The sequence below is a fragment of the Asterias amurensis genome, chromosome 4 (assembly GCF_032118995.1).
Source record: "Asterias amurensis chromosome 4, ASM3211899v1".
NCBI lineage: Eukaryota > Metazoa > Echinodermata > Asteroidea > Forcipulatida > Asteriidae > Asterias > Asterias amurensis.
In genome coordinates, this window is record NC_092651.1 from 16,037,790 (window position 1) to 16,065,299 (window position 27,510).

Here is a 27,510-nt window from a genome sequence, read left to right on the forward strand (position 1 = left end):
TATTTCAAAAACAGTCTGTCCACAACAAATGCATCAGAATTATTTTATATTAACACATTTACAATTTTTTTTTGTAATAACAATTGTCATTATACTAAAAAATTGTGATTCTTGAATCTTACATAATGTGCATTTGGCACGATTGGAATGTTAATATTTAGCCCTGAAAACGATCCTTTTTACAACAAAGTACATGCGCAATTCCTGACCAAGTTTAAAATCAGCTGCGCCCACCACTAAAAATGTCCTAGCTACAACACTGTGCACATGCGCTATGTGGAATTTACATATTTCATGGGAAGGGTCTATTATCAATAGTGTCCAGTGTCTTTAAGCAGCTCTATGAGTTTGGGTCCTGGTGGCAGGGACACCAAAGAAACGTCAAAACAAAATGACAGTCAAATAGGGTTCAACAATTGAGAGGTATTTTATGATATTTCCAATAGAATTGGTTTTAATAATTTGACACAAACCTCCTTTGCAAAATTTTGCCTGGCCGCCTCTTTTAGATTTCCTCCCAGCCCCCTGATGAGACAAACGATGAAGTCAACCTCCTCCTGGGCTCCTCTAAGATGAGACAAGCCATTCATGACCACGCCCACCTGGCTGGTATCCACCACGTAGTCATTGGACTTAGCCAGGACTGATTCCAAGGCACTGTAGAAGTATTTGTCGATCCATCCCTGGAGTTCAGAGCTTCTCTCTGGGGGAAGTTTATTGAGCCAGGATTCCACTAGGTCTTTGATCTGGGTGTCTTCATCACTGGGAGGCAAACAAAAGAAGAAAAAAAGAATTAGATTTCGTTTTTTTGACAAAGTGCTGTACAGCAGAGTGTTGGTCGAGCAGTTTAGGGCGTCAAAAACAAGTGCTGGAGGTTTAGTCACAGTATAGACCAAGCTTATATGTTAAAGGGAAGGTACACGTTTGGTAATTGTCAAAGACCAGTCTTCTCACTTGGTGTATCCCATCATAAGCATAAAATAACAAGCCTGTGAAAATGTGGGCTCAATCGGTCATCGAAGTTGCGAGAAAATGATAAAAGAAAAAACGCCCTTGTTGGACGAATTTGTGTGCTTTCAGATAAGAATAAAAGACTTCTAGCTAGAAGTCTTTTATTATTTTAGTGAGAAATTACCTCTTTCTCAAAAACTATGTTACTTCAGAGGGAGTCGTTTCCCACAATGTTTTATAGTATCAACAGCTCTCCAATGCTCGTTACCAAGTCAGTTTTTAAGTTAATATTTGTTTTGAGTAGTTACCAAACGTGTACCTTCCTTTAAAAAAATAAATAAATAAGGGATTCACCAAAGTGTTCCTGGTCTGATTGACAGCATATTGCACCACAGCACCTTGTAAATCATAAAGTGGTGCGTTAAAGGAATAGGTCTCATTATGTAGCTTCACATTCCTTGCAAGAAAGTAATATTGGACGCTTTGTTATGTGCCTAGAGGTTTAATAAAGCGCTATAAGAACTTGTATTATTATTATTCAATAGATGGAAATTTGCATTGATGGAAATTTGCATCTATTAACTCCTTGTGCTTCCTGCTGCTAAAATTTAGGATTCGAACTGCCTCTAGCTACCGGGTAATCTGGACGGTCTAGTTGGTAAGACACTGCACTCAAATTGCCACGGTCATGGGTTTGAATCCAACCTGAGTAACATGCCTTTGATTTTGTTTTCACAGAGCTCGGGAAAGTACTGAGTATACAGTGCTAACACACATCGGTGTAGATGGGTAAAACCCAAATTAATGTTATTAATATTTCTATCAATTGTTTCTAACCTCATGAAGATCATTCCCATGCGTGATATAGTGGCAGGAGATGCACAGCTCAGGTCATGAGTCTCAAATAGGAAGTTGACATTGGGACCAAACTGTATTCTCTCTCCAGAGGGCATGGTAAGGAGTCGGTTATCATCAAGGACAGAGTTGAGAGATTCGATCCATTCAGGATCAATGTCACCATCGCAGATAATCCACGACTGGATCTCTGTCAATAACAACAACAAAAACAAGTTAAAAAGGCAAAGTGCGCATCAGGCTAAAACAGAATACAAACAATGGCATCAATCAATGCACATGGTTAGCGCTTTAAACATCAGCAGAATGATCATCAAGTTCAAGAAAAAAAGGTTGAACATTTTAATACAAAAGTACATACATCTGTTAAGAATCATAAAAAAAAGAAAATTTGTGTTATATCAGGGATACCAATCCACAGCTTTAAATTTTAATCATAACGTTTTATTTTTACTGAGACCTGCTATTAGTTTATCAGTAGACTCAACTATAATATTAATACCAAAACTTAATCATCATGACACACTCTAGAGCGCTGAACAAATGACACTAGTAAAAAACTAAGCAGGTACAGTTGTATGGACAAAATAAAAATAAAACAAGGAACTGAATTTTAACAATAGGAATAAAAATTCTTAAAAGACTACTCAAGTATCAAAAGGATAGGTACCTACCTATTGGTTCTCTGACCACCTGTCTAGCACTGTATGTCAGCACACCATCAGTCCACTCCCTGGTATCCATGTCAATCTGACCCAGTAACTGCAAAAACAAGTATAAGGTTTAACAGCAAAGTGTATTTTGGTCTTGTCCATCGCAGACAAGGTCCTCAGCGCCTACAATACGCAGAGTACATCGCAAGACAAGTGTCATTGGATGTTCTGCTCTCCCAGCTGGAAATTCGGAGACTAGCACAAGACAGGATAAAATAGGGAAAGGTTGTGTCCGCCTGCTGTGCAGCCGACTGATGATGATATATTTGGTAATTGTCAAAGACCAGACGTCAATTTCACCAAACTCTTCCCAACTTCACATTAATCTTAGGACTTAGAATGAGTTAAGTTCCCTAAACATAGATGTTAGGACGCATAGTAAGTAATGAAAGTAATGAAGGAAAGAAACAGCCCCTGCTGCATAGAAATGTGTGCTTTCAGATGGGCAGATTCAAATTTATTGGTGAAAGTTACCCCTTTCTTTAAAACTACATTACTTCAAAGGGGTCATTTCTGGCAATGTTTTATAATATCAACAGCTCTTCAGTGCTCTTTTCCAAGTAAGCTTGTATGGTCATTAACAAGAGGAATTCAAATTTAAGTGGTAACTTGTGATCAAGCACGTCATTTTACCAGACAATATTCAAATCTCACACACAAGTGCTTATTGGGGCATGAACTTACCTGTGTTCTAGGCATAGCTTTGGGGTTCATTGTGTACTGTTTGACAACCTGTCCAGTCTTATTGAGACCAGATCTTAAGAGTTGCCATGTAGTTGACTTTCCAGAGCCGCTAGGTCCCACCACGACGACACCCATACGCTGACGAAGCTGCTCATACAACTCAAGAGCCTTCTTGATCTGCACATCACAAATTGAAAAAAAAGCCAATATTTAAACAATTCTATTTTAAAAGATGGTGCAAGGTGATAAATACTTGTAATCAACTCTTTATTTGGTAGATTGTTAAAATGTTGTCTAACACCAATTACATTGACTTCAATTTGATGCAACTAAAGCCTCATTAGTCGTGAAAATCACAGAGTAATGTGTTCAGGAGAGTTGAGTGAATCCATTGTACATGCTAAAATGTTCGTCTTACCAAGACGAAAACTACCTTCTCATTACTCAATTGCTTAACTCACTCCTCAAAAACTCCTCAGCAAGTATTACTTGAAGGGAAGCTTTCTACCATCATTATCTTAAAACCATGTAAGCTCAATGTAAATCTGTGGATGCTTGCGTTTTGTGTCAAACCAAAAATACCCAAACCCTTTTTAAAAAAAAAAGCTACTTGGGAATATTTGATGAGTGGTCTCTCCTACAGGCCTCGAATTTCGATCTTGAAGGGGCAAGTTATTTTTCCTTTAGTAAGGGGCACTTCTATGAGATTTTTATCAAAAGCACAGGGCACCACGACAATAGACCTTTATTGGGGTGTGGTCATCTTGATTTTACTCCATTCCAAATCATTGTAACCAAACTGAGGCTGGACGAATTAATAGTCTGGTGCCATGGCAATGACTGTTAGCATTCATTACTGTTATTGGAAACAGGAAACATGACCAAGATGGTGACAGCGAGATAACGGTCTATTGCAGCGAGTGCCATGGGTAATTTCGAGGCCTGGTTCTACAAACCTGTGTTTCCATGACCACCAGATTAGACTCCAAGCAGACATCTCTAAGACTCTGGGCGAGACTCTCATACTCTATATCCTTGAGTTCCACACCAGGGAAGACATCCTTAACGAGAGAGTCAAATCTCAAGCTGTCGGAGAAGGTCAACTTAGATAGAGTGTTGACTCGTAGAGCTTGGACTACTAACTTGCTCTCCTCAATCTTACCTGCATGTGTAAAAGAATCGTGTAGAGTTATAGTAGGGTTTGCGGTAAAACCATTTTATGATAAACTCTAAATGAGTTGGGAGGTTCTGCAAAGGACCGTTGGTTTCAACTCGACCTATCAATCAGTATGAGAATGGACACCCGGTTCAGGTGCTTATGAATGAATATTCAACATCAATGGCCATGGAATGTAAACAAGCATCTCTCTCCTGAAGACTGTTTGAAATGTCAAGACCACACCGGCTCTTTTCAGAGCCAACACTCCCACTAATAAAAAAAATTACACATGGTTTAGACAGCAAGTTTACTATTTATTAATAGTTTCTTCCTAAGCATCTCTGACACTGTGGGCATGAATAAACCTTGACCTTTGAACTTACCATTGGCATTACTGTTGCTTTGTTGCCGTCTAGCTATCTGCAGCAAGTTCCCTGAGCCTCTAAGGACTGTCTTTAGAGCTCTTAGGCCCCAGTCATAATGCTGCTGTGGAGACAATAGCTCCCTATAGAGGAGTCACACAAGAAGGCAATTATTAACATTCATCATATCAATTTTGGTTTTTACCCATACACCGATGTGTGTTAGCACTGTATACTCAGTACTTTCCCGAGTCCTGTGAAAAAATATCATAGGCATGTTACTCGCGTGGGATTCGAACCCACAACCCTTGCAATTCTAGGGTTCCCCCACAACCGATGCAAATTTAATATTCATCATGTTCATTCAAAAGGGAAGTCCTTGTTCAACTACACTGACCAGACTACCAAGGCTTAATTCTGATTGTTTTCGTTATAATTTTAAATATTTTGTATAAGGTATCGCCCAACTCACAAGGATAATTCAAACTATGAAGGATGTTTCTTTAAATCATGTGTGGTCATATGCAATAAAGAAGTAACACTTACTTGGAGAGGTTGAAGATGGCAACCAATTTTCGTCCCAGACTCTTGCCATCTTTGAATCCTTCTGAGAAGAGGATGACTTCAGCAATCTGCTCATTGTCCGGTCTGGACATGGCCACAGGTCTGAACAGCTGTTTGAGATTGTCTGGTAATTTCTGGCGACCACCGTAGCCCTTGCCAGCAGGGTTCAGAGTGATGAAGATACCAGAGTTAGGATCAATATCAATCTGAGGAAAGAAGTAGGAAGTAACAAATTGAGTTTTATCACTTACTCTACAGTAATATATTTCTATCAACAACAGGAAATGTTGGATACTTTCAAATGTGCAGTGAGGTTTGAGGTGAAACCATGACCCTATTTAATTTAACAAAACATAAAAACAAAACTAAGTTCAAGGACTACAAAGACTGCAACTGGCATGATGTTTAGTCCTTGAAATGATTTTTTGCAAGAGTATACAGGTTTACATACATGTACATGTACATAACTATGGTTAATAGGCTTTTATATATTTTGTAGGCTACTTAATGATAGTTTTGCTGATTTTTCTGAGGGCACAAAAACACCCAAAAAACAGACGTATGAAGAATATCACACATGCTGTAATTAAAATGACAATTCACAAGCAAAGTGTCATTCTGAGCACGACATGGTAATGAAAGTATACTGACCGTTTTATCAAGAAGTTCACAGCTGGCTTTCTTGCTCTTGAGTGCTGCTTGAATGGTCTGGATCTGCATAGAGACGGCCGACAGCACTGCTTCTTCAAGACGATTGAACTCGTCAAAACAACCCCAGGCTCCACACTTAACCAAGCCAATGAAGATGCGACCCATAGACTTCACATCAATACCCTGGGCAAAAAGCAATGTCAATCAATCAATCAATCAACCAAAGGTAATTCATAGAGCCCCACAAATCACAAGTTTGCTCTAAGGTGCTGAAGCACAGTTGAAGGGTTTAGTAAGCCTGCTGGAACAGGGGCCAATTTCATAGAGCTGCTTAAGCACACAAATTGCTTAAGGAAGAAAATAGATCGCTTATTTTACCCATGATACTGGTAAAAATTTCATGCAATATACATTGCTTGTGACTGGTATTTAGCTGTTGTTTACTTCGCATACCAATTGAAAGGAGTCTTGGCGGGTAATCTGATTTTACTAAGCAAGGATTTTTTTTGCTTAAGCAAAATTTTTTGCTTAAGCAGCTCTTTGAAAATTGGCCCCGGTGAGCTTTTAGGAGTGTCTTGAATGAGGTGAGTGAGCTGGCGTTTCTGATCTGCATAGGAAGCTTATTCCACATTTTAGGACCATACATGTATATACAGAGAATGATCTCTCTGCAAAAGTTGAACAGCAAATATTTGAATAAAGCAACCAACCATCTTATTTCAACAAGATTTATTAGAGCCAAACGAGAGGAGAGAAGAGAATGAAGAAGTTCCAGTTTTAGATGTGGGAGGAAAATCCTAGAGAATTATTCCAGGGAAAACCCACGAAGTCAAGTAGGGACTGAAGACCCAATCCACATAGTTCCTGGTGGGATTTGACCAGGGGTGCGTTCCACTCCTCGCGCAAACAAATCGCAACTGTTCATGCAAACGTTATTTGTCTCTGGAACGATTGGTGCACATTACGCGATGCCACTTGAAATTGTTGGCAAACGTGCGCAACTGTTGGCAACGTTTGCGCGAGTGGAACACGCCCCAGGGTCCCAGAGGTGGAAGGAGAGGCAAGACACCACTGCACCAACCTGGCCGCCCATAAAATTGGCAGCACATTGCACCACAGCACCTTGTAAACCATTGCATGGTGCTATGTAAAAGGAATAGATCTCATAATTCAAACGTAGTCCCACATACCATGCAGAAAATACTGCGTGTTTAAGGGCTTTGAGATGCCCTTCCGGGTGTATAAAGCGCGATTTAAAAACGGTAGTTATTATAATAGATAATGAAGAACTGACTATTTACCTCGTCACAGTTGAAGACCAAGACCTGTCTACCAAACAAACCACCAAGAGCTTTGACAGACTCGGTCTTTCCTGTACCAGCTGGTCCATACGGGTTCCCTCCCATACCCATATGCATGCCTTGGGTTAACGTTAAGTAACACTTGTCTGTCAGAGGAGTGTGGACCAGTTTGGAAGCATTGCCTGTGGATTTAGAGAGATAAAGGATAGTCATGTTCAACAACAGTAAAACAATTTTTGAAAACATTTGTTGCACTTCTATTTATTGCATCTCAGTTGTCCTCTTTGAAAAATGTTAACATTTTTCTTTTGTAAAAAATGGAATTAGCTGTTGCAAACTGCTTACCAACCAAAATTACCATAGCATAAATGAAAACAAATTGCTCATCATTTCAACCCTAGCAGAGTCTTTCACAAAGGTTAAACATTTTAATTTTTTTCTCTTTCAGCCCAGGGCCAAATTTCATAGAGCTGCTCAAGCAAAAAAATACTGCTTAAACAATCCCTTCTTAGCATTAATGAGCAGGATACCAGTCACACATTGCAAATGTGACATGGTATTTAGGCTGGCAACCTTAATCTGGTTAGCATACATGTAATTTTGTTGTGCTTAGCTTGTTGTGCTTAAGCAGCTCCAAAAGACCTAGACCCCATACTGTGTGGTTTGTTTGCACTGTGGGTAGGCAAAATACTTGCTCCTTGGAAAAAAAAGTAGGAGTATCTTATTGAGAAAAAAGGTTTGACCTACACACATGGTGTTGGCTTTAATAGACATCTCAAGCTATTTAATCATAATTATTTTTCAGATTTTTTCCAAGAGCAAAAATAAATCGGAAAACAGACTAAAGTCATGGAAGTAAGAAGAATATCATGCCTGACTGTATCCTACTCTTTCTGATACAAACGTCTCATCAAATATGAGCACACTTAGAGGGAAAGTACATGTATGGTAAATACTCAAAACAAATATTAACTTAAAAACTGACTTCGTAATGAGCATTTGAGAGCTGTTGATAGTATAAAACATTGTGAGAAACGGCTCCCTGTGAAGTAGCATAGATTTTGAGAAAGAGGTAATTTCTCACTAAAATAATAAAAGAATTCTATCCACTAGTCTTTTATTCATGTATGAAAGCACACAAATTCGTCCAACAAAGGTGTTTTTTCTGTCATCATCTTCTCACAACTCCGATGACCAATTGAGCATAAATTTTCACAGGCTTGTTATTATATGCTTATGTTGGGATACACCAAGTGAGAAGTTGGTCTTTGACAATTAACAAAGGTGTACCTTCCCTTTAATTACCTTGATACTCGAAGGTATATTGGAATTCTGCATCAACCATCCTCATGATAGCTTTGCCCTTCTCTGCTTGGTAGAACCGTAGCTGCTTCTGCCACATCCACTCCTCTACACTCAGAATGTTGTCTTTCAGTAGCTGCTGTACTACATCAATGAAGTGGATGTTGTCAAGAATGAGTGCCTGTGAAGAAATAATGGAAAACAAATGAGACAAAAACAATGTTGTTAAATTGCTGAAATGTTTAATACACCAGTAGTAATTCCATCCAAACAACCATGTTAGCTGATTTATTTCCTCAAAATAAACATTTGGGCACCAGTTGCAACAATGTAAATTTTATGGAATTTTGGCTGGTAACCAGTTTCTGTTAGGCAAGATTTTTCCGTGCTTAGCAAGTTTGAATGCATACAGGCTTTCTGCTTTTTATGTTATTTTCATTGTTTGTAATTTGCTGTTATTTTAATGGAATTTTTGTGCCATTTGCGCTTTCGAACATCCTCGAATGGAGACGGCGCACAAGAAATACAACAAGTTATTTCACGGAGCTGCTTACGCAAAAAATTTGCTTAAGCACGAAAATGGCTTGCTTGATTTACACATGTTACTGGCCAAAATTTCATGCCATATACATTGCTTGTGACTGGTATTTGCAGCTGTTGTTTAGGTAGCATAACAATTGAGTGAGGTCTTGACCGATAATTTGATTTAACTAAGCAAGGATTTGTTTTGCTTACAGCAAAATTTGCACTCAAGCAGCTCCATAAAATTGGGCCCAGGTCATTTTGGTTGTCAAGTTTGTAACTTCATTCTTATTCTCTTTCATCTTTACCTTGAGTTTGAGTTCCAATACATGCATCATCTGATCACTGTCCCCATCTCCTCCATGTATATCAGCTGAGGTGTAGCCCTCTAGCTGAGATTCCAACTCCAGTAAACATTCCTGTAGATTGTTATCCTTCATGGCTGCCTCACACTGCTCTGTGAACTGAATCTGGTTGGCCAAGCAAAGGATCTGGAAACAAAGGTTAAACACATTTCACCAGTTAGATCAATTGTAGTAGTGGGCAATTTATGAAAATCTATGAAGGGCGAGTGGAATGGCAAAACTATTCATGTTTAATTGTTTGGCCAATATTGCTGAAGTAGGAGCTTCATGCATGATGCCAGAATTTCAAACTGTCTGTGTTATAGCGCCATTCAAAAAGTTATATGGCCTTTTGACCGTGTTCTTTGTCTGTGACATTTGATACTATTTATCATTAGCTGTGTCTTAGATCAATGCACAGTGGACAATATTTTGATTTATTCTAAAGGGAAATCTGTACTGGGTGGCACAATGTATTGTGCTCAGAGTGCTGGGCAGAAAATTGTGAGTCCTAGTCATCAGGCCCGCCCAGCACCACCCACCATGGCTACAACACCGATATCAACCTACCTGGGATGGGAATTGGTTGGGATCCACACCCTGACCACGCCCTCCTCTGTGAGCTCGTAGACAATCCAGCAGTAACTGCTGTAATGTCTCCTTCATTTCACGGGCAAGCTCTCCTAACCAAACCTAAATAGAAAAAAAGGATATCTGTCAGTAAAAATGAAGACTACTAAGGCCATAGAAGGCCTGCAGGTCAAAAGAATGTTTTAAGTCTGATTTAACCCTTTAGCCCGCATATTGCCCGGAGGCGCCCTGCGTATGACCACGCATACCACCTGCACGCGCCCACGCAGTTTGACATGGTGTAATTTGAGTTATACACACGCGATTGCAACGCAGCAAACAGCCGTAGATAGAGCGCGATCTCAAGATGACAACAGTCTAAAAATAGCACATGGTCAACATAAGAAAAAATGACGTAAGGTTCAATGGTCGAAAGTCATTTCACAATCAAACAACGCATGTATGAGTGGGTGCTTTTTCTCTGTGAGGAGCCGTACGTTTTCTCTGTGTAGCCGGACAGTCAAACTTCCTGGTGTTTTTACACACGGAATAATGCAATTTGAAAGGATTTTAAAAAAGATTTTAGGTACAGACGGTATCTATTGATAATAGAGGCATTCATTTTCATTTCTCAAGGTATGTTGTGATTATTTTCAACCACTTTTTGTAGCTTTTTTTTCCTGTCGGACGACAGTAAACTTGAGAAAACTTGTGTGCACAACTTTCCACGTAAACAAACCTTCACTTGATACGCAAACAAAGTTTTCAATTTTTTGTTGATCTCTCTTATGTTTCCAACCTGAAATCTTGAATTTTGTGAGACAAACAAAGCAAATGTGACAATCATCCAAAAGATAATTTCATCCTCTACAAAATAAACTCAACTTGTAGCACAAGAAAATAATCACACCGACAGTTATCCGACGATTTCTGGATAGGACCGGAAATTGAGTGAATTTTCCTGGCGCACTAAGGACATTATGTTTAATGTTGCATGCGTGCTAAAGGGCTAAACAAGTTGTTTAGGTCATGTAAAAAAATATTAGAAAACTATGGGTCTTACAGGGAAAAGATCAAGTATATTACAATAGGTCAAAAAAATTATTATTCTTTATCCCCGATGCAAATTTAACATCTATTATATCAATGTGGTACCCAGTGCATGACCAATTGTGAAAAAGTCAAGCAATTCTTGGATAGGACTATTATTTGTTTATAGAAGAGAACATTAAGAATTCCTTGCACGCACAACTATGTAATAAACCTCTTTTGAGGGACTGTTGGCTCTGAAAAGAGCCTGTTTGGTCTTGACAATTCGCACAGTATACTCTGCACATCTTCAGGAGAAAACAAAAATAAACTAATAGTTCATACCTCTACATCAGGCATGATTTGTACAGGGCTCTTGAGTGGTACAACCTCCCCTTCCAGAGACTTCATGGCCAAGATGTTCTTATTTCCTTCGTCAAATTGTACACTGTGGATTCCAGCAAAAAGCTTCTTCAGATGGGTTTGAATGACAACTGGGTTGGTAGATTGACCAAGGATCTCAAGCAGATCATCATCACCGATGAAATAGAAACGAGGGAACATTGAACGTTTCTCCTGTAAAGAATCAAATCAAAGTATTTTTTTAGTCATATAGTTCTAATAACAATGCATTTATAATGAGCAATCTATCTAGTGTACAAGACCCTATTCTGAGGCGCAGAACGAAAAACATTACATATACAACAAAAAGAAATGTAGAACATAATACAAAATTATACAATAAATAATCTACTGTCAAGACATGTAACGAGCTAAGTGTATGAGGATTTAAATAAATGAGTTTTCGGCAAGTTTTTAAACAATGGAAGAGAACTACAGCGCCTGATGTTATTAGGTAAAGCGTTCCAAAGTTTAGGAGCACAAGCGGAAAAGGCACGATCGGCATACGATGAGGAAGTTCTAGGAATAGACAGGAAAATTAAGTTTTGAATATTCATCAAGTAAAACCAAGATTTATTATGAATGGGAGGCTTTTGGATGATCCTTTTTACTCAGCACGTGCACACTCAAAGCCGCAAAAAAATAAGGACCGTTATGTTTGATTCTGCCAGCGTCTCAAAAGTCTCCCTTTAATAAAAAACACAGTTTAAACTGAAAAGTTTAAGGCTTTGCATATGGGATGATCAAACATATTATTTAAATAGAAAAACAAAAGGCAGTAAACAGACAAAAAAAACCAATAAAACATCAGGATTTTGGGAGAAGTGCACTCCTTCAACCACTTTCTATGTGGAGTTTTCTACAAAATTAAAATAAGTACTAATAAACTAGTTACAAAAAGTGATGGGTATGAATGAAGTTCTTGATTAATTTGAACGAATCGGCTGAAGTTACGTACCTCTAGGAATTCATTAAGGGCCTTTTGACATCTCTGCAGTTGGTCTAATAGCGTAGTTAAGGTGTTTCTTAATCCAGGCCTTCCAACCAGGGATAGCACTCTACTGTCACGAGCTACATCCATCATGATCGACCTATGTCACAAGAAGAAAATAATAAACTGCATAATGGCTACGCTACTAACATAATTTGTGTTTATCCAAACAAGGCGATTAGTGAAGACATGTGAGTTCCTGCAACTCATTAGACATCTTCAAAGACACTCTCACTAAACACTTCAAACAATTAAGCCATCCCGTCCACACAATGCCCACAAGCTGGTGTGATGTGTCTTTAGACACTTTTTTGGCGGCCTAATATTACAGATTACAGATACAGATACATACATAGCGAGGAGTTGAAGAATAATGGCTTTTATTCAACGAGACAAGGTTTCCTGGTACTGTTTTAGATGAGACATTATAGAATCACATCCATTTAACACAATTCACCTTGTACAGCGTACACCACATGTCTCTCACTCTCTTAAGCAAGGGTTTCAGTGTACTTCAGTACGTACCCTAAAGGGCTAACAATCTCACCTGAAATCATCATCTACCCTCTTGAAGCGTCCTTGCTCCTTGGGTAGCGCTCCTCGGCCAAAGATAGGTTCCAGGTAAACCCACTTGCGCTGAATCTGGTTCATGTTGTGCAGATACTCGTCCAAGTCAGCAAGACGCTGCTCCCAGATGGTGGCTTTGTCTGCGAATCCCTTGTAGTATGGCGAGTCTTTGAGAGACTGGAGAAGACTCTGGTTGTCTCCAACCTACAAGTGAGTAGAATGAAACTTGTAAAACTTGAGCCTTCAAGCAAGGCAAAATCTATTATTTGCCTATCTCTATGAATGGGTGAACTTGCAAATCCTCCGCTGGGGGCAACAGATATGAAAAGTTCTTATAATATATTTAAAATTGTTTAAAGGCACTGGACCCCTTTAGTAATTGCCAAAGACCAGTATTCTCCCTTGGCATATCCCAACATATGCATTAAATGACAAATCTGAGAAAAAATTTGACTCAATTGGGTCATCGAAGTTGCAATAGAATAATGAAAGAAAAACACTACATTGCTTCAGATGGAGCCGTTTCACACAATATTATAAACTACAAACAGCTCTCCATTGCTGACACCAAGTAAGATTTTATGCTAAAAATTATTATGAGTAATTATACCAATAATAATAATAATAACCTGTTTTTAAATCGCGCTTTCCACACCCGGAGGGCGTCCCAAAGCGCTTCACATTATTACCCCTAGTCACTGGACCTTAAACCACTGCTTAAACCATCTCAGCTCCCCGGTGGGGAGTATGCAGCCAGTGGGTAGTGTCCATCGCCTTTAAATATTCTAGAGCTACATATTTGTAGATTCATGTCAATAAATAATAATAATAATAATAATAATGATTACATTTATATAGCGCTTTATACTAAAAACTAAATAAAGCACTAACCTCTGTGACTATTTCCTTCCAATCCTTGATGAGCATGATGACAGCTGACTGACTATCGCTGTACTCTGTCAGTGCAAAGGCTGCTCCAACACCCCATAGATCAAGCTCTCTCAATGCATCACGGATAGACACCTCTCCCTTGGCTCGATTGAACAAGTCCTGCCAAATTTTACAAATTTATTCAATTTCATTTCAAAAGAACATTTCTTTCAATATTTCTAGAGGGCAGTACAGTCTTTATAAAATAATATTTGGGCCTTTCAAATACACAGGCATGCTACTCGGATGGAATTCGAACCCACGACCGTTGCAATTCCAGAGCAGTGTCCTAGTTGGTAAGACACTGCTCTGGAATTGCAAAGGTCGTGAGTTTGAATCCCACCCGAGAAATATGCTTGTGGCTATTTTTCACAGAGCTCAGGAAAGTACTGAGTATACAGTACTTACACACATCGGTGAATATAGGTAAAAACCAAAACTAAGAAGCAACCTGTTTGATATCAAAAGAAATTTTAGTTTCATTTAGTTCTAATTGATTTTTTTTTTATGAAATGGAACTTTGCCAAAGTGTAGTGAGATATCAAGAGATAAATGGAACCTAATAATTCACAATTCAAACTGGTTTCGAGATTGTCGTTGTTTTACCTTGAGTGCTTGGCTGTTAGCGATGATCTGATCTGTCGCTCCTAAGATATCTCCAAATGTAAGTTTCTCTAGAGTGGTACCACGAGGCATCTTCAGCATGCGGAACATATCATGCCAATGTTCCTGGGAATACACGTCACTGCTGACATACTTCAACATGGGTGAAATAGCCTGTAAGGAAAAAAAACCCAATGAAACCATTTGACAATCCCTGTTTCCTCACTTCATCTATTGACCCCTTGCACGCACGTCACACGCGGGGACTGTGCCACGCTCACCATTTTGGTGGTCAATAGGTTCACGCATAAACTTAAGCGTCGGCTTAAATGTGCACTTTACTGAATAACGCACAGAATAACATTGCCCACCAATATGGCGCATCCAAGATTATTTGATGATGACGTCAGATGAATTGGGTCAATTGGACATGTTTATTAAAAACTAATTTCTTTTAAAAACTAATTTCTTCTTTAAGAAGAAACTACAATTTCTTCTTCTGACCTGTTGTAGAAACTACAGCCCGTTTAAATTCCCTCAAGTTGTTAATCAAAAATATTCATCGCACGGCCAAACAGTTTTTAAAATGGTAAAGAGGACTCTTGAGGGTGCTACTGTGACCTTTTTTGTGGGACGTCACCATTTGCTGAAAAACAGTAAACAATTAATGTGTCCATATGATCAATTCATCTCTAAAATAAATGGTGCATGAAAGGGTTAAACAGCTACATATTCTGACCTTGTATTTATCGATATCTTTGGAGAGTTTGACAGTCATCATAGTATGCTCTATCTCATCCTCTCCCGATCCACGTAGCTTCTCTGCCCACATCCCCAAGAAATCATCAAGTTGATAAGTTTTGGACCTTAGATATAAGATGTAATAAATGTTAGTATTTTTACAGTTAAAATCAACAGGCACATGGCTATTAAACTTTTTTTTTTTTTTGGGGGGGGGCAAGGGGGCTTGATACTGACATACACAAAACATGATGACAAGAAGTACGCCCATTAGTCTTAGGGTCTTCAAAAGCAGTACTCTCCATACTACCGTCCAAATATTAGAAACTTTGGAAGATCCCTCAACTAGTAAATTAGTATTTCAAAGGCATAATATATTTCAAGGTATTTCTCTTTAAAGAATTTTTTCCTCCGGAATTTAGAAGCATTATCAACTCTTGTTTCTAGAAACCTAAACTTGACTGTCATTATATGACATCAGGGCACAGTTTCATAAAATTCTGCTTAGCAAATTGCTTGGCTAAGCAAGAAATGACAGAGGTAACAGTCACAACAACTGTAACTTTTTTGTGCTTAGCAAATTTTTCTGTTTACAGGCTTTGTGTTTACAGGATATTGGGCCCAAAGCGCATTGATATGGTTATTGTGAAATGCGCTATATAAGAATTTGTTACTATTATTATTATTATTATTTGAAGCAGTGTTACCTGAATACAATCCATTCTGTTTCTTCCAATACTTTGAGTCCATCACTGAACTCCTCATACAGTGTCCACATGGCTTCATGCTGCTTGAAGTCCTCTTTCAACTCCTCTGCTATTCCAAACTGGGGCTCATCAAGGCCAAAGTGATTGCAGTCAAAACTGTTGAGGTATGGATAACCAAGGAGTTATTTTTGTGTGCCCCAACAAAAGATTAATACTTTTGGCTTAAACAAAGCAGATTTACTAGAGCTGGACTTGAACCAACGACCTTCGGATTAACGTGCTTGGGCAAAAACATAACTCTGCTCAAGTCAATTTTCCTCACATTTCATTACTAAAAGTTCAGATTACTTTTGACAGGCTCTACCAGCTGAGGTCTTTGTTGGCAATCACCCTATTAGTCAATCACCCCATTTGTCGCATGATGCACTACCATCCAAACTTTTTAAGAAGCAGTTATGGTTAAGTGCTTTGCTCAAGGGCACAAGTGTCATGACCAGGATTCAAACCTACACTCTGCTGCTGACAACACCAGGGCCCAATTTCATGGCTCTGCTTACCGCCGAACTCTGCGATTACGATCACTATTCCCCACTTACATGCAAGCCCCGAATTTCTGCGCTAGCCTTGTTAGTGTAGAGTCCCTAGTAACGCGGAGTACGCACACACAGAAGCCAAAATTCGCAGCTAACCTGTAAAATATGCTTGCTGTAAGCACAGAATTCCCTGCTTTGGTAAGCACCGATTCTGTGCTTACGGTAAGCAGAGCCATAAAATGGGGTCCAGTGACCTAGATCACTCTGCCACAATATGCCACAGATAAAGTAGAGATATTAACTTACACTAAGCTCTCTCTTGTCTTATCCAATTCAGTAAATTCTTGTTTCTTTTCTTTGACTGTAGCCAGAGCCATTGAACATGCCTCCCTGTCACCAGACTCTATAATGTCCGTCTTGGGCTTGAATTGATGCCAACGAGCTGCAAACTTCTCAAGGTCAGAAACAAAAGCCTCCACACGAGACTCTACATTGCTTTTCATTACCTCAACCTGGAAAGTAACACAAATTAATACAAATACCAAATACTTAATATTGATATATAAACTATTTTAACAAACATTTTTCAAATTGAAACATTTCAGCAGGTATCATTCATATCTCCGCTTACTAAGCAAGCATCAAGTTTCTGTGCCATCTGTGTAATCAATGAATGCCTAGTATTATGGAGGACACACACGCAAAAGAAAAAAATTCCCTGATAACACTTTGATAAAAGCGTGGAGTTCCCTGTTTCCGTAAGCGCCATTTCTTTGCTTACATTTTGCAGTGCCATGAAGTTGAGGCCAGAGCCCATTCGTAAAGTCTGTAAGCACAAAAACTTGCTAAGCACAAAAAGGTATTGCTTAACAGAAATAGGTTACCGGCCAAAACTACATTAAGTTTACATTGTTGTGACTGGTGCCCTACTCAACTTTTGCTTAGTGTACTTCAGTAGCAGCATTTTCTGCTTAACAGCTTTATTAACGTGGGCCCTGACGATCATGCTGATGCTTTGATTTGTTTGACATTGAACCTACCTGTTCTCTGACCATTAGCTCATGGCTCTCCATCATGATTTCAAACTTATCCCATCTAGCTTGTAGTTGACTCAACTGCTCTACCCCTCCACCAGCCACTGTACGTAGGAGTTTGTTCTTACTCTCAGATTTCTCAAAGAGTGGTTTAATCTGTAGTAGAAATGCCAAGAAAACATTTTTAATTATCAGTAAAAGGTCCTGGTTAAAAACTTAGAGGAGTTTGTTCTTACTCTCCGACTTCTCAAATAGTGGTTTAATCTGTTGTAGAAACGCCAAGAAAACATTCTTATTAATCAGTAAAAGGTCCTGGTTAACCTTAGTGCAATCTTACAAAGCACGAAAGACTGTACCCACGGGTCTTGTAATTTATTTATTCTATAAGAAATCGCCTAACATCACAAGGCTGGATGGCCACATCAAGGCGAGGGCTACTACATTTAACTCTGGGCACTAAGCTATGAAAACGGCTATTGGATAATGTTGCACAATCTTATTAAGCATGAAAGAATTTAATCCTGAAAACTGTACCCGCAGGTCTTGTAATTTATTTATTTTATATATTCATACTAATATTTTATTAAACCAAATTGCAGCTGGATACTGAATTGCACGGTTATTACAAGGGAATTAAAATACACTGGAAGATTAAAAACTTCACAAGGCCAGACGGCCACTTCAAGACAAGGGCTACACTTAACTCTGCACTGTGCTATGAAAATGGCTATTGATAACAAGTGATGTGACCATGTCCAGTAGGCTGGTTCCGAATAATCAGTTAGAGTAGTCCAGCTATCGCCAACAAGATAGAGTTTGGGCTAATGTAGTCAAACTATAGACCTTATGCACATGATTTCATATCACCAGGGCGCTCTGACCTAGAGGTAAAAAAACAGCCGTTCAATGGCCGAACCTGCATACAAATCTATGTGTTTTGATTGTATCCTCATCGCTTTACCATCGTTTCAAGATTGCGGCTGGATGACGTCAATGCATACGGTCTATTGTCAACGATGGTTCTTGCGCGGACTTGGCCATGGCTGAAGGTACACATAAAAGTAGACAACACACTTACCTCTGGTTTCTTAGCCTGTAGCTCAGCATGTTTAGCATTGGCCTTCCCAATCTCCTCCACAGTCTGTGGTCTCGTTGACAGTGCCTCCGTAGCATCTTTGAGAAAGCGGTCAATTTCATTGACATGTTCTGTGATGGAATACCTCAGGGACGATAGCAGGGAGTCGAATAGACGCTGGATCAGGCTGTCTATGGTGGACTTGACTGGGGTGGTGGAGACGGTGATGCAGTCCACCTTGATTTGGCTGTGAGGAGGGGAGAATGATTGCAACTCTTGATAAAAGTCTGGTACATATTTCATGCAAAAGTGAAGCGCATAACGTGATGCAAACAATCTTGTACAGAGGGAAATTTACTACAGGAAAAGTGCAAGTAAATCACATGCCTGGATGGTTGACCCCTTAATAATTTCAATCTATCGACTTGTATATTTATAACTAGTACCAATTGAGTAGACTTATATGGCTCCAATCGAATCGAGTGTGCTCAAAAACTGGGATTGTGTACCAGCAAGATGACAATGAACTGAGGTTTGAGACTGATTGGTTAACATGACCAAACTCACATCATCAATCATGCAGGGTTTGAAAAATGTTAGCCGATGCACTAGCTGCAACTAGCGCTTCAACCCTGGCTACAAGTCAAACCATTATCTGATCACTTAGCCACTAAAACAAAAGGACATTGCTCAAAGCAGATCAGCCTTACATTAAAGAATTGTGCAATTGGAAAATACTAAATATATTGCATCATGATTTTAAAGGTAAACATTCATTAAAAAGTTAATATATGATAGAATTCCTGGCAGTGGCTGCTGTGTGCGTCATAGCACCTTGTTAACACTTATAAAGTGCTACATAAATGGTTCTCAGAATTTACTTAAATAACCTGTTGAAAAAGTTAACATACTAGGCGCCTTGAGTACGTTGTTGGTAGATACATGCGCTAGATAAGACTTTGATACTATGACTTTGATATTATTAGAATTGTTGCGGTTACCTCGGTAGTTTTTCACAGTCTCTGCCTCTTGTCTTCAGGGCTTTGAAATTACGCTCCCAGTCAGCAACAGTGTGCAAGTTTTCCTCTATTAGTTTATCCAGATCCACCGAGCCTAATACAACCCACTCCTGTTTAAATGAACATGGACACACAACAAATTTGTGAACCAGTTCTTAATAAACATATTTTTTTTAAACCAAGGCTTAATATGATAAGTTATTTCACAAGCGCGTGTGGAACACAGAAAAGCATAGCGCTACTGCGTCCCATAATCTAACAAGTTGGATATGGGACGCAGACAAGCTATACTTTTTCTTATTCCACGAGCGCGCGCTATAACAAATTTATCTTCCAGTCTGCAGTTTTTAATAAACATACTTTTTTTTTAAACCAAGGCTTAATATGATAAGTTATCACACAAGCGCGCGTTATAACAAATTTATCTTCCAGCCTCACGTGCAACGCGCAAAGTTTAAAATTTCAGAATGTTATTTCGCGACAAACAACATGCACGCACACTAAGTTTAGAATGTAATTTTTGCACTGTCCGTATACAGAGCGTGACGCATTGACACTCACAATACGCATTGTGCAATAAAAACAGAGGAATTAGTATATAAAACAGAGGAAGTAGTATATATGTTTTTATCCCCCTAGTAGTTCATGCATCTGATTGGTGGATTAGCGCATACTGGAAGATAAAAGTTTTTCGGCCAGTGATTTTATGAGTGAATGATAAATGTATAGGTGTGATGTATATTAATGCAATCTGAATTGGCTGCTACAGCTACGGCTACGGCTAGATTTCCGCGTCATCATGCGTCGAGGTATAGTATGTCCTTAGAAACACCCTTAGCAACAGCTGCAGCCTAAGCTGTAGACACCAACTTGGATACGGCCTTAGTTATAGCCAAGATGAACACTGATTTCTTTATATAAATAGGACTATTTGAAATTGATTCGAAAGGCAAAACAACTCACGTCTATGGTCTGACACGACTATGGAATTGCGAAGGTTGTTGGTTCAAATCCCACCTAAGTTATATGCCTGTGATTTTTTTCACAAAAGTACTGATGAGTATTCATTGGTGTATATGGGTAAAACCAAAATGAACCTTCTTTATCCCGATGCAAACTTAATATCTATTAAAACAACTCGCCTTGAAGACATTTTGGGCTTTGGCTAATCTCTGGAACAGCTCCTCCGCCTTGCGGTAGACTGTGGAGAATCCAGATGTGTGCTTCTCGATAATCACAGGGAAGATAAGATCATCACCACTATCAGCCAGACCACGGAAGTGATACGGCAGACTGATGAACTTCTTCATCTCTCTGTAGTATTTAGCTCGGATCTCTTCCAGTGGTGGGCGGAACTGGAGACGTTTTTGCCTAAAAATCAGATAAAATGTAGCTTGAATGAGGTAACAGTATAAAAATGATAATAAAGTAAACATTGTGCAAATGAGTTACACAAAAAGGTCATGTGCATGCAGTGTTTCTCAATATGTGATTTTGATAAACTTGGGTTCATTACTTTGGGGTGTTCTGGCCGCACCAAAGTCAAGCTCTAGTGTTTCTGTTCAGCACAGTGTGGGTTCGAGTCCCAGTGGCGACACTTGTTTCCCTGAGCAAGGCACTTAACTATCATTGGTTCTCTCCACCCAGGGGTGAACGGGTACCTGTGAGGGCAGAGATGGTTCTTGTGATTGATTTAGCTTAGTATTGCGCATATTTGTTGCACAGGCTGTATCCTCACAAGGGATGATTTAATAAGAAATGAGTTAAATGGCCCAGTGAGCAGTGACCAGGGGTAATAATGTTGAGGTGCCCTTTGAGTGTGTAAAGCGATAGAAAAAAACTGATTATTAAACTGATTTATGAAAATACTACAATCCTGGCCAAAATGCTTGGGCCTCCCCCTGTCCACTTCCCCTGACAAAAAAAAAATTCTCTCCCCCGTCCTCCGGCTCAATGTCGACTGGAACGCAGAAGAAGACAGTGCAATCAGAACCAACATTGAAAGGGGGCAGGGGGGCCCTACCGAGATATGTCCGGGATTGTAGATTGGAAAAAAAAGGTTGAACTTTTAGAGAAGTGCACATAATGACCTGTATGTGAGGTCCACTTTGATCTCTGGTAGGTTTTCATTGAGTGCTTCAAGCCCCATTTGATATTGATGCTCAAGAGCCTTGTACAGTTGTCTGTCCCAATGCATCTTCCATGTCTTCATGTCCGCTGCCTTGTAACCCTGGTTCTCTAGGGTGCTCATGATGCCACGAATCTCTTGAAGACCTTCCTTCCAACGAGGCTGCTGGCGGAGTAAGTCCACTGACATCAGCTGTACAACCTGGGTACAAATAAAGACACTAAGTCAACATATCATCTTCTTAAAGGCACTGGACACTATTATTAATTACTCAAAATAATTGTTAGCATAAAAACTTACTTGGTAACGATCAATGGAGAGCTGTTGATATTTTAAAACATTGTGAGAAACGGCTCCCTCTGAAGTAACATAGTTTTTGAGAAAGAGGTAATTTCTCGCTCAAATATTAGAAGAGTTCAGCCCATAAAATTTCTCTGACCGAATATCTTCCACTCAATGATTTAGTTACAAATATGTGTTTTTCAGTTGAGGTGTACAAACTAAAGACAATTCAAAGATTTTCCACAAACCTTATCTGACAAAACAAAGTGCCACTTCCTGAGTTTCCTGTTCTCTGTGGTGAGTTTCTCGGCAGCCGCTTGTAGCTTGACGATGTAAGCCTCAAGCTCCTGTGGATTATCCCATGTTACCTGCACCTTGTGCCCTCCGCTGTCCTTAGCCCCTACATTGGGTTTCTTGATGATGCGCTCAAAGGCAAGAGCAGACTGTAACATCATGTTGCGCTGACTGGGGATCATTTGCTCTGCGATGGTGTTGTGGAAATGTGCCACCTTAGGTTCAAAATATAAGAATGACAAATGTTCAACTTCTTTGGATCAATGTCTGAATTGCTAAATGCTATCAATTTCTCGGCAAGTTCCACAGATATTTCCTGCAATATGTAATCCTTTGTGTTTTGTAACTACCTGGGTCCAAATAGAGGTGCTGGTCACACAACATAAGTGAGGTTTAGTACACACATGTTAACATTCAAGTTATGTATATTGCCTACTAGAGACTATTTTTCATTTTGTTTATTCGAAGTAGGTAAACTTGTTCATCTATATGAAACTGGATCCACAATTAACTTATCAACTTACTTCCATCTTCCAGTACGAAAAGACATGATATCATGCATTGTTATAATAGTCCATAAACTTAGACATGTTAGAAGTAAACTGTGCATTGAACTTAGGCTATGTTTACAACTGACTTTCTATTCAATTGTTGTGAGTACCCGCTGCTAAAACATATGATTGGAACTGCCTCTAGCTACTTAGCAATACGCTATTTTGAGATGGTGGACACACTCATATGACACTATTAGATTTGGGTAGATTTGTCTGTATACACCCAAACCAAACAGTGCACTCATATAGTGACAGCCATACCTCAAAAAGGCTAATCTCGGTGGTCCAGTGGTAGAACATCTGCTCTAGAATGCAAAGGTAGTGGGTTTGAATCCAACCCGACAACTATGCCTAGTGATTTTTTTTCACAGAGTTCATGAGGAAAAGTACTGAGTATACAATGCTTTTGTAAAACCAAAAAACACAGTTCACCTGTCTAGTTGGTAAGACAATGCTCTAAAATTGCAAAGGTCGTGGGTTCGAATCCCACTCGAGTAATGTCTGTGATTTTTTTCACAGAGCTCGGGTTAGTACCGAGTATACAGTGCTAATACACATCGGTGTAATATGGGCAGGGGTCGAAATTAAGTGTATTTCCATGGTAGTCAGCAGGGCTAGTGACCAATAATTTTTAGTAGCCCTGATTAGAATTTGGTAGCCCGAAAGACACATTATGTCTCGCGTCACGGCTCAAACTTTACAATACACCAATAATATAGTTCTTTATTGTTTGTGATGATGATTTTTGCATTATTTTTCCACTAGCCCGTCGGGCTATCAAACTGGAAAAATGAGTAGCCCGGCTGTAAATCTGGTAGTCCCGGGCTAGCGGGCTAGTGGCAATTTCGACCCCTGATGGGTAAAACCAAAAATTCATATTTGTTATCCTCGACGCAAATTTCCATGTATTTAAATAATTTACCTGTTTGAGAATGACCCCATGTTTGTAGAACTTCTGAGCAATGGCTGCCGTGTGTTGAATCTTAGCAGCCACTGGGTAACCTAACGCCTGTAGCTGCCTGACTTCACGTATCAGAGTCACTAGACGCTCACTGTAGGACACTACTAGTTCATTATTCTTGGTGTTAAACTCCATTAGACGACCACTCATCTGTAAGCTGTGGATTCAACAACCATCTTATTTGAAGTGTAATGGACTTGGTGAGATTTTTTGGTAGAAATTATTGAAAATAAACAGAAAGCCTGCTTCATAATTTACACCGACGTGAATTAGGTGACACACAAACAATCAAGTATTAGTAACGAAAGGATGCAATTTTAAAATTTGATTTGGGGGTTGAACAAAGAATTGACTAGATAGGGACACCGCCAATATAGGGCTAGATAGCTCAGTTGGTAGAGCGCCGGCACGTTAATCCGGAGGTCGTTGGTTCGAATCCCACTCTAGTAAATTCTTTGTTCAACCCCAAAATCATTTCAAAATTTACCCAGTCAGTTTCCCTTGTGGTTTATATTGATAATTTTAAAATTTCATAAAATACACACACAATTTGTAAAATCCTTCCATGGGCCATATAATAAGCCCTTTTGGTATGGTGGACACTATTATATTTGTGCACTGTGTGGTTTGGGTAAATCTGTAAGTAATATGTGGTTGTATATTGTGTTCACCATATCTCAAAAAGGCTAATGTAAACCGAGTACCTTAGTGGCTTATGTGGGTCCTCGATGTCAGCTTGTATTTCACGTGACCAGCTGTCAAATTGATCCTGCCTCCAATTCCTGAGCTCATCCACAAGATCGGCAGCACTCCTCCTGAAGCGGTTGAATCCAGAGAGATCATTCAAGAGGGCCTCGGCAACACTTGAGGTTTCCTCCACCTACAACCAATACACAAATAAGATTAACCTTTGGTAGGATTTGAAACTTTGCTAGGTGGAAATATAGACCCCTTGCAATACACGCAGCATACTCACATGTGCCTATCCTGGGTGTCATTTTGGCTGTCAAAATCGTATACAAACATGCACAAATGAGAGTTCACACCCAAAATTCGCGCATTGTTTAGAGGTGTGTTCTACATTGTGTAAGAAATCAATAGCTCCCCCTTGCATAATGCGAAACACTACAGGTACGTTTTTATGCACAGAGATTGGCTATTGTCCAATGATCTGCCTACTTCTTGAGAGTGTGACGTCATACGCAATGGGTCTATAACTAAGAGAGGCTTGTGGTTACATCATGTGAAAATCTCTTTTTGAGTAGTGTTTGTTTCGAAAAGAACCGATGGTTAACTACTCAACATTTCAATCAGTATGCTCCAATCGTCGTCAGGAGAAAGGTGAACCTTGATAAATTGACTTTTAGATTAACCCTGATAAATAGACATTGAGGTATGCTCGCTCCAATATTCCATCTCTTGCTTGCATTTTGTGAACATTAGCAGGTTTCCTCTCTAAGGAATAATTGGGTTAGGTCTTTTATATGTAACCGTTTTAATTTTATAAACTTCATGTTAATAGCCATATTTTGGGTTACTAAATTATGTACTTTATCGAATGCAATGCCAATTTACACCATTTTAACATGAGATTAGAGGCACCTTCCCCCCCCCCCCCCCCCAATCACATCAGGACTCTATCTTTTGGAAAATCAGTACACCACAAAATTGAAATGGTCATTTCCCTTCCTCTTTAAAATAATTTATGTAATGAGCAAGGCCCTATTTCATAGTGGTGCTTCCATGCAGAAAAAATTGTTCAACAATTTTCTGCTTAGCAGAAATGAGCAAGATACCAGACATAAACTGTACATTTGACACGGCAGTTTGGCTGGTAACCTTATTCTGGTAAGCATAATTTTATTGTGCTTAGCTATGTTTTGTGCTTAAGCAGCTCTATGAAATTGGACCCTGGACTGAACAAAGGAAAAACACATAAAGCAAACCATTGTTTTACCTTGGCTTCAAGTTGCCTAACCCACACAATGTTATTGACAACTTCTGGTAAGTTCTTGCCTGTTGGAGGTCCTGTATCACTAATTCGGATATTAAAGTCATCTTTGATCGACTTGAGGTACACCAGGAGCTGACCGAGAAGCGTTTCCCTGAAAAATATACCACAAAGACATGTATAAAACAACAAAGAAATATATAAAGTGTTATGTCAATCCAGAGGTATTTGGTTCCAATCCCACTCCAGTAAATTTCTTTGTTTAACCCCAAATCATAAAATATTCTTGAAATTGAATTTGTTTTTAATCATAGGGAGTGAACCTTACAATAGAGGATTTTTAAAGACACTGCACACCTTCGGTAATTGTCATAGACCAGTCTTCTCACTTGGTGTATCTCAACATATGCATAAAATAACAAACCTGTGAAAATTTGAACTCAATTGGTCGTCGAAGTTGCAAAATAATAATGGAGAAAAAAAAACCTTGTGACACAAAGTTGTGTGCTTTCAGATGCTTGAATTCGAGACCTCAAAATCAAATTCTGAAATTTTAGCGAGAAATAACTTCTTTCTCGAAAACGACATTACTTGTTTCTCACAATGTTTTAAACTATCAACATCTCTCCATTAATCGCTAACAATTAAGTTTTTATGCTAACAATTATTTTGAGCAATTACCAATAGAATCTAGTGCTTTTAAGTGGAACATTACAAGGGAACAAAACAATCCATAATTAATAAAATTTAAAAAAAAGCATCCTTGAAGCATTTGTACTATTAACTCACCTTTCTGATACAAGCTCTTTACGGACACTCTCCCTGCTCACTAGTTCTTTGTTTTTCAGGAATTCCCGAAGAAGCTGCTGGGGGCTTGCCTCTAAATTCCTGAGTTGGCTTCGTAGCTTGCCTGCAATACGCTGTTCAGCTGGCGCCATGGCTAAGAAAAAATTGTTATTGTCAAATTATTGTTATTGTTTTCTCCACGATACAGGGATGCAGTTTAACATTTCCTACCCAAATAGATTGTGGGGGTTTTTGTTTTGACTTCCCGTATGGATAGAAACCCAAGAATTCCATTCGCAAGTTGCATCAATACCAATTTTGAAATATAGTGGGGTTTTTTAAGATTAGTTTTAAAAAATTAGTTCTTAAAGGCACTAGTTTTTTAGATTAGCTCCTTAGATTAGTTCTTTTTAGCCTTTGTTTTTTTTTCTTAAATTGTATCTATGTGAAGCGCCTTGAGCGTCTTTTAAGCGGACTTTGGCGTTATATAAGTTTTCGTAATTATTATTATTATTATTATTATTATTATTATTATTATTATTATTATTATTATTATTATTATTATTATTATTATTATTATTATTATTATTTTCAGTTTGTTGAGTACAAAATGAATTCTGTGACTAAACAAAATGAAAAAAAGGCTAAATATAGCGTTGGGTTGACTCTGCAGAAATCAAAATGACTTCTGTGACTCAACGAGATGACCAAAGGCGTACCATAGCATTGGGTCAACTCTGCATTCATTTTATTTGTCGCTCAATCGACAGATTTGTTGCACACAGGCCATCCCAAACATTCTTGTAAAGTCTTTAGTCAGTGATGAACACGTAAAGGTGTTAACCTTTTGCAACTTTGAAGACCAATTGAGTAAAACAAAATCACAGTATTGCTATTTCATGCATATGTTTGTATACATCAAGTGAGAATACTGGTCGTTGACAA

General features: G+C 38.9%; 1 protein-coding gene across 2 annotated transcripts in view; it reads right to left on the reverse strand.

Annotated features, from left to right (window-relative positions):
* The window catches only part of LOC139935666 (cytoplasmic dynein 2 heavy chain 1-like), a 73,716-nt gene that overhangs the window by 41,224 nt on the left and 4,982 nt on the right, over nucleotides 1-27,510 (reverse strand). For both annotated transcript variants that reach the window (XM_071930175.1, XM_071930174.1), the window contains exons 8-37: nucleotides 26,569-26,719; nucleotides 25,786-25,933; nucleotides 24,533-24,708; nucleotides 23,790-23,985; nucleotides 22,268-22,528; nucleotides 21,700-21,938; nucleotides 20,752-20,980; nucleotides 19,592-19,719; nucleotides 18,594-18,837; nucleotides 17,522-17,671; nucleotides 16,788-16,993; nucleotides 15,949-16,104; nucleotides 15,240-15,366; nucleotides 14,504-14,674; nucleotides 13,859-14,017; nucleotides 12,948-13,171; nucleotides 12,368-12,500; nucleotides 11,353-11,583; nucleotides 9,979-10,101; nucleotides 9,373-9,555; nucleotides 8,546-8,723; nucleotides 7,241-7,422; nucleotides 5,940-6,122; nucleotides 5,271-5,494; nucleotides 4,746-4,867; nucleotides 4,160-4,365; nucleotides 3,204-3,380; nucleotides 2,481-2,568; nucleotides 1,789-1,996; nucleotides 474-762 (exon numbers count right to left, since the gene is read on the reverse strand). In XM_071930175.1, the coding sequence (XP_071786276.1) occupies nucleotides 474-762; nucleotides 1,789-1,996; nucleotides 2,481-2,568; nucleotides 3,204-3,380; nucleotides 4,160-4,365; nucleotides 4,746-4,867; nucleotides 5,271-5,494; nucleotides 5,940-6,122; nucleotides 7,241-7,422; nucleotides 8,546-8,723; nucleotides 9,373-9,555; nucleotides 9,979-10,101; nucleotides 11,353-11,583; nucleotides 12,368-12,500; nucleotides 12,948-13,171; nucleotides 13,859-14,017; nucleotides 14,504-14,674; nucleotides 15,240-15,366; nucleotides 15,949-16,104; nucleotides 16,788-16,993; nucleotides 17,522-17,671; nucleotides 18,594-18,837; nucleotides 19,592-19,719; nucleotides 20,752-20,980; nucleotides 21,700-21,938; nucleotides 22,268-22,528; nucleotides 23,790-23,985; nucleotides 24,533-24,708; nucleotides 25,786-25,933; nucleotides 26,569-26,719 (5,492 nt within the window). The remainder of the gene's footprint in view (nucleotides 1-473; nucleotides 763-1,788; nucleotides 1,997-2,480; nucleotides 2,569-3,203; nucleotides 3,381-4,159; nucleotides 4,366-4,745; nucleotides 4,868-5,270; nucleotides 5,495-5,939; nucleotides 6,123-7,240; nucleotides 7,423-8,545; nucleotides 8,724-9,372; nucleotides 9,556-9,978; nucleotides 10,102-11,352; nucleotides 11,584-12,367; nucleotides 12,501-12,947; nucleotides 13,172-13,858; nucleotides 14,018-14,503; nucleotides 14,675-15,239; nucleotides 15,367-15,948; nucleotides 16,105-16,787; nucleotides 16,994-17,521; nucleotides 17,672-18,593; nucleotides 18,838-19,591; nucleotides 19,720-20,751; nucleotides 20,981-21,699; nucleotides 21,939-22,267; nucleotides 22,529-23,789; nucleotides 23,986-24,532; nucleotides 24,709-25,785; nucleotides 25,934-26,568; nucleotides 26,720-27,510) is intronic.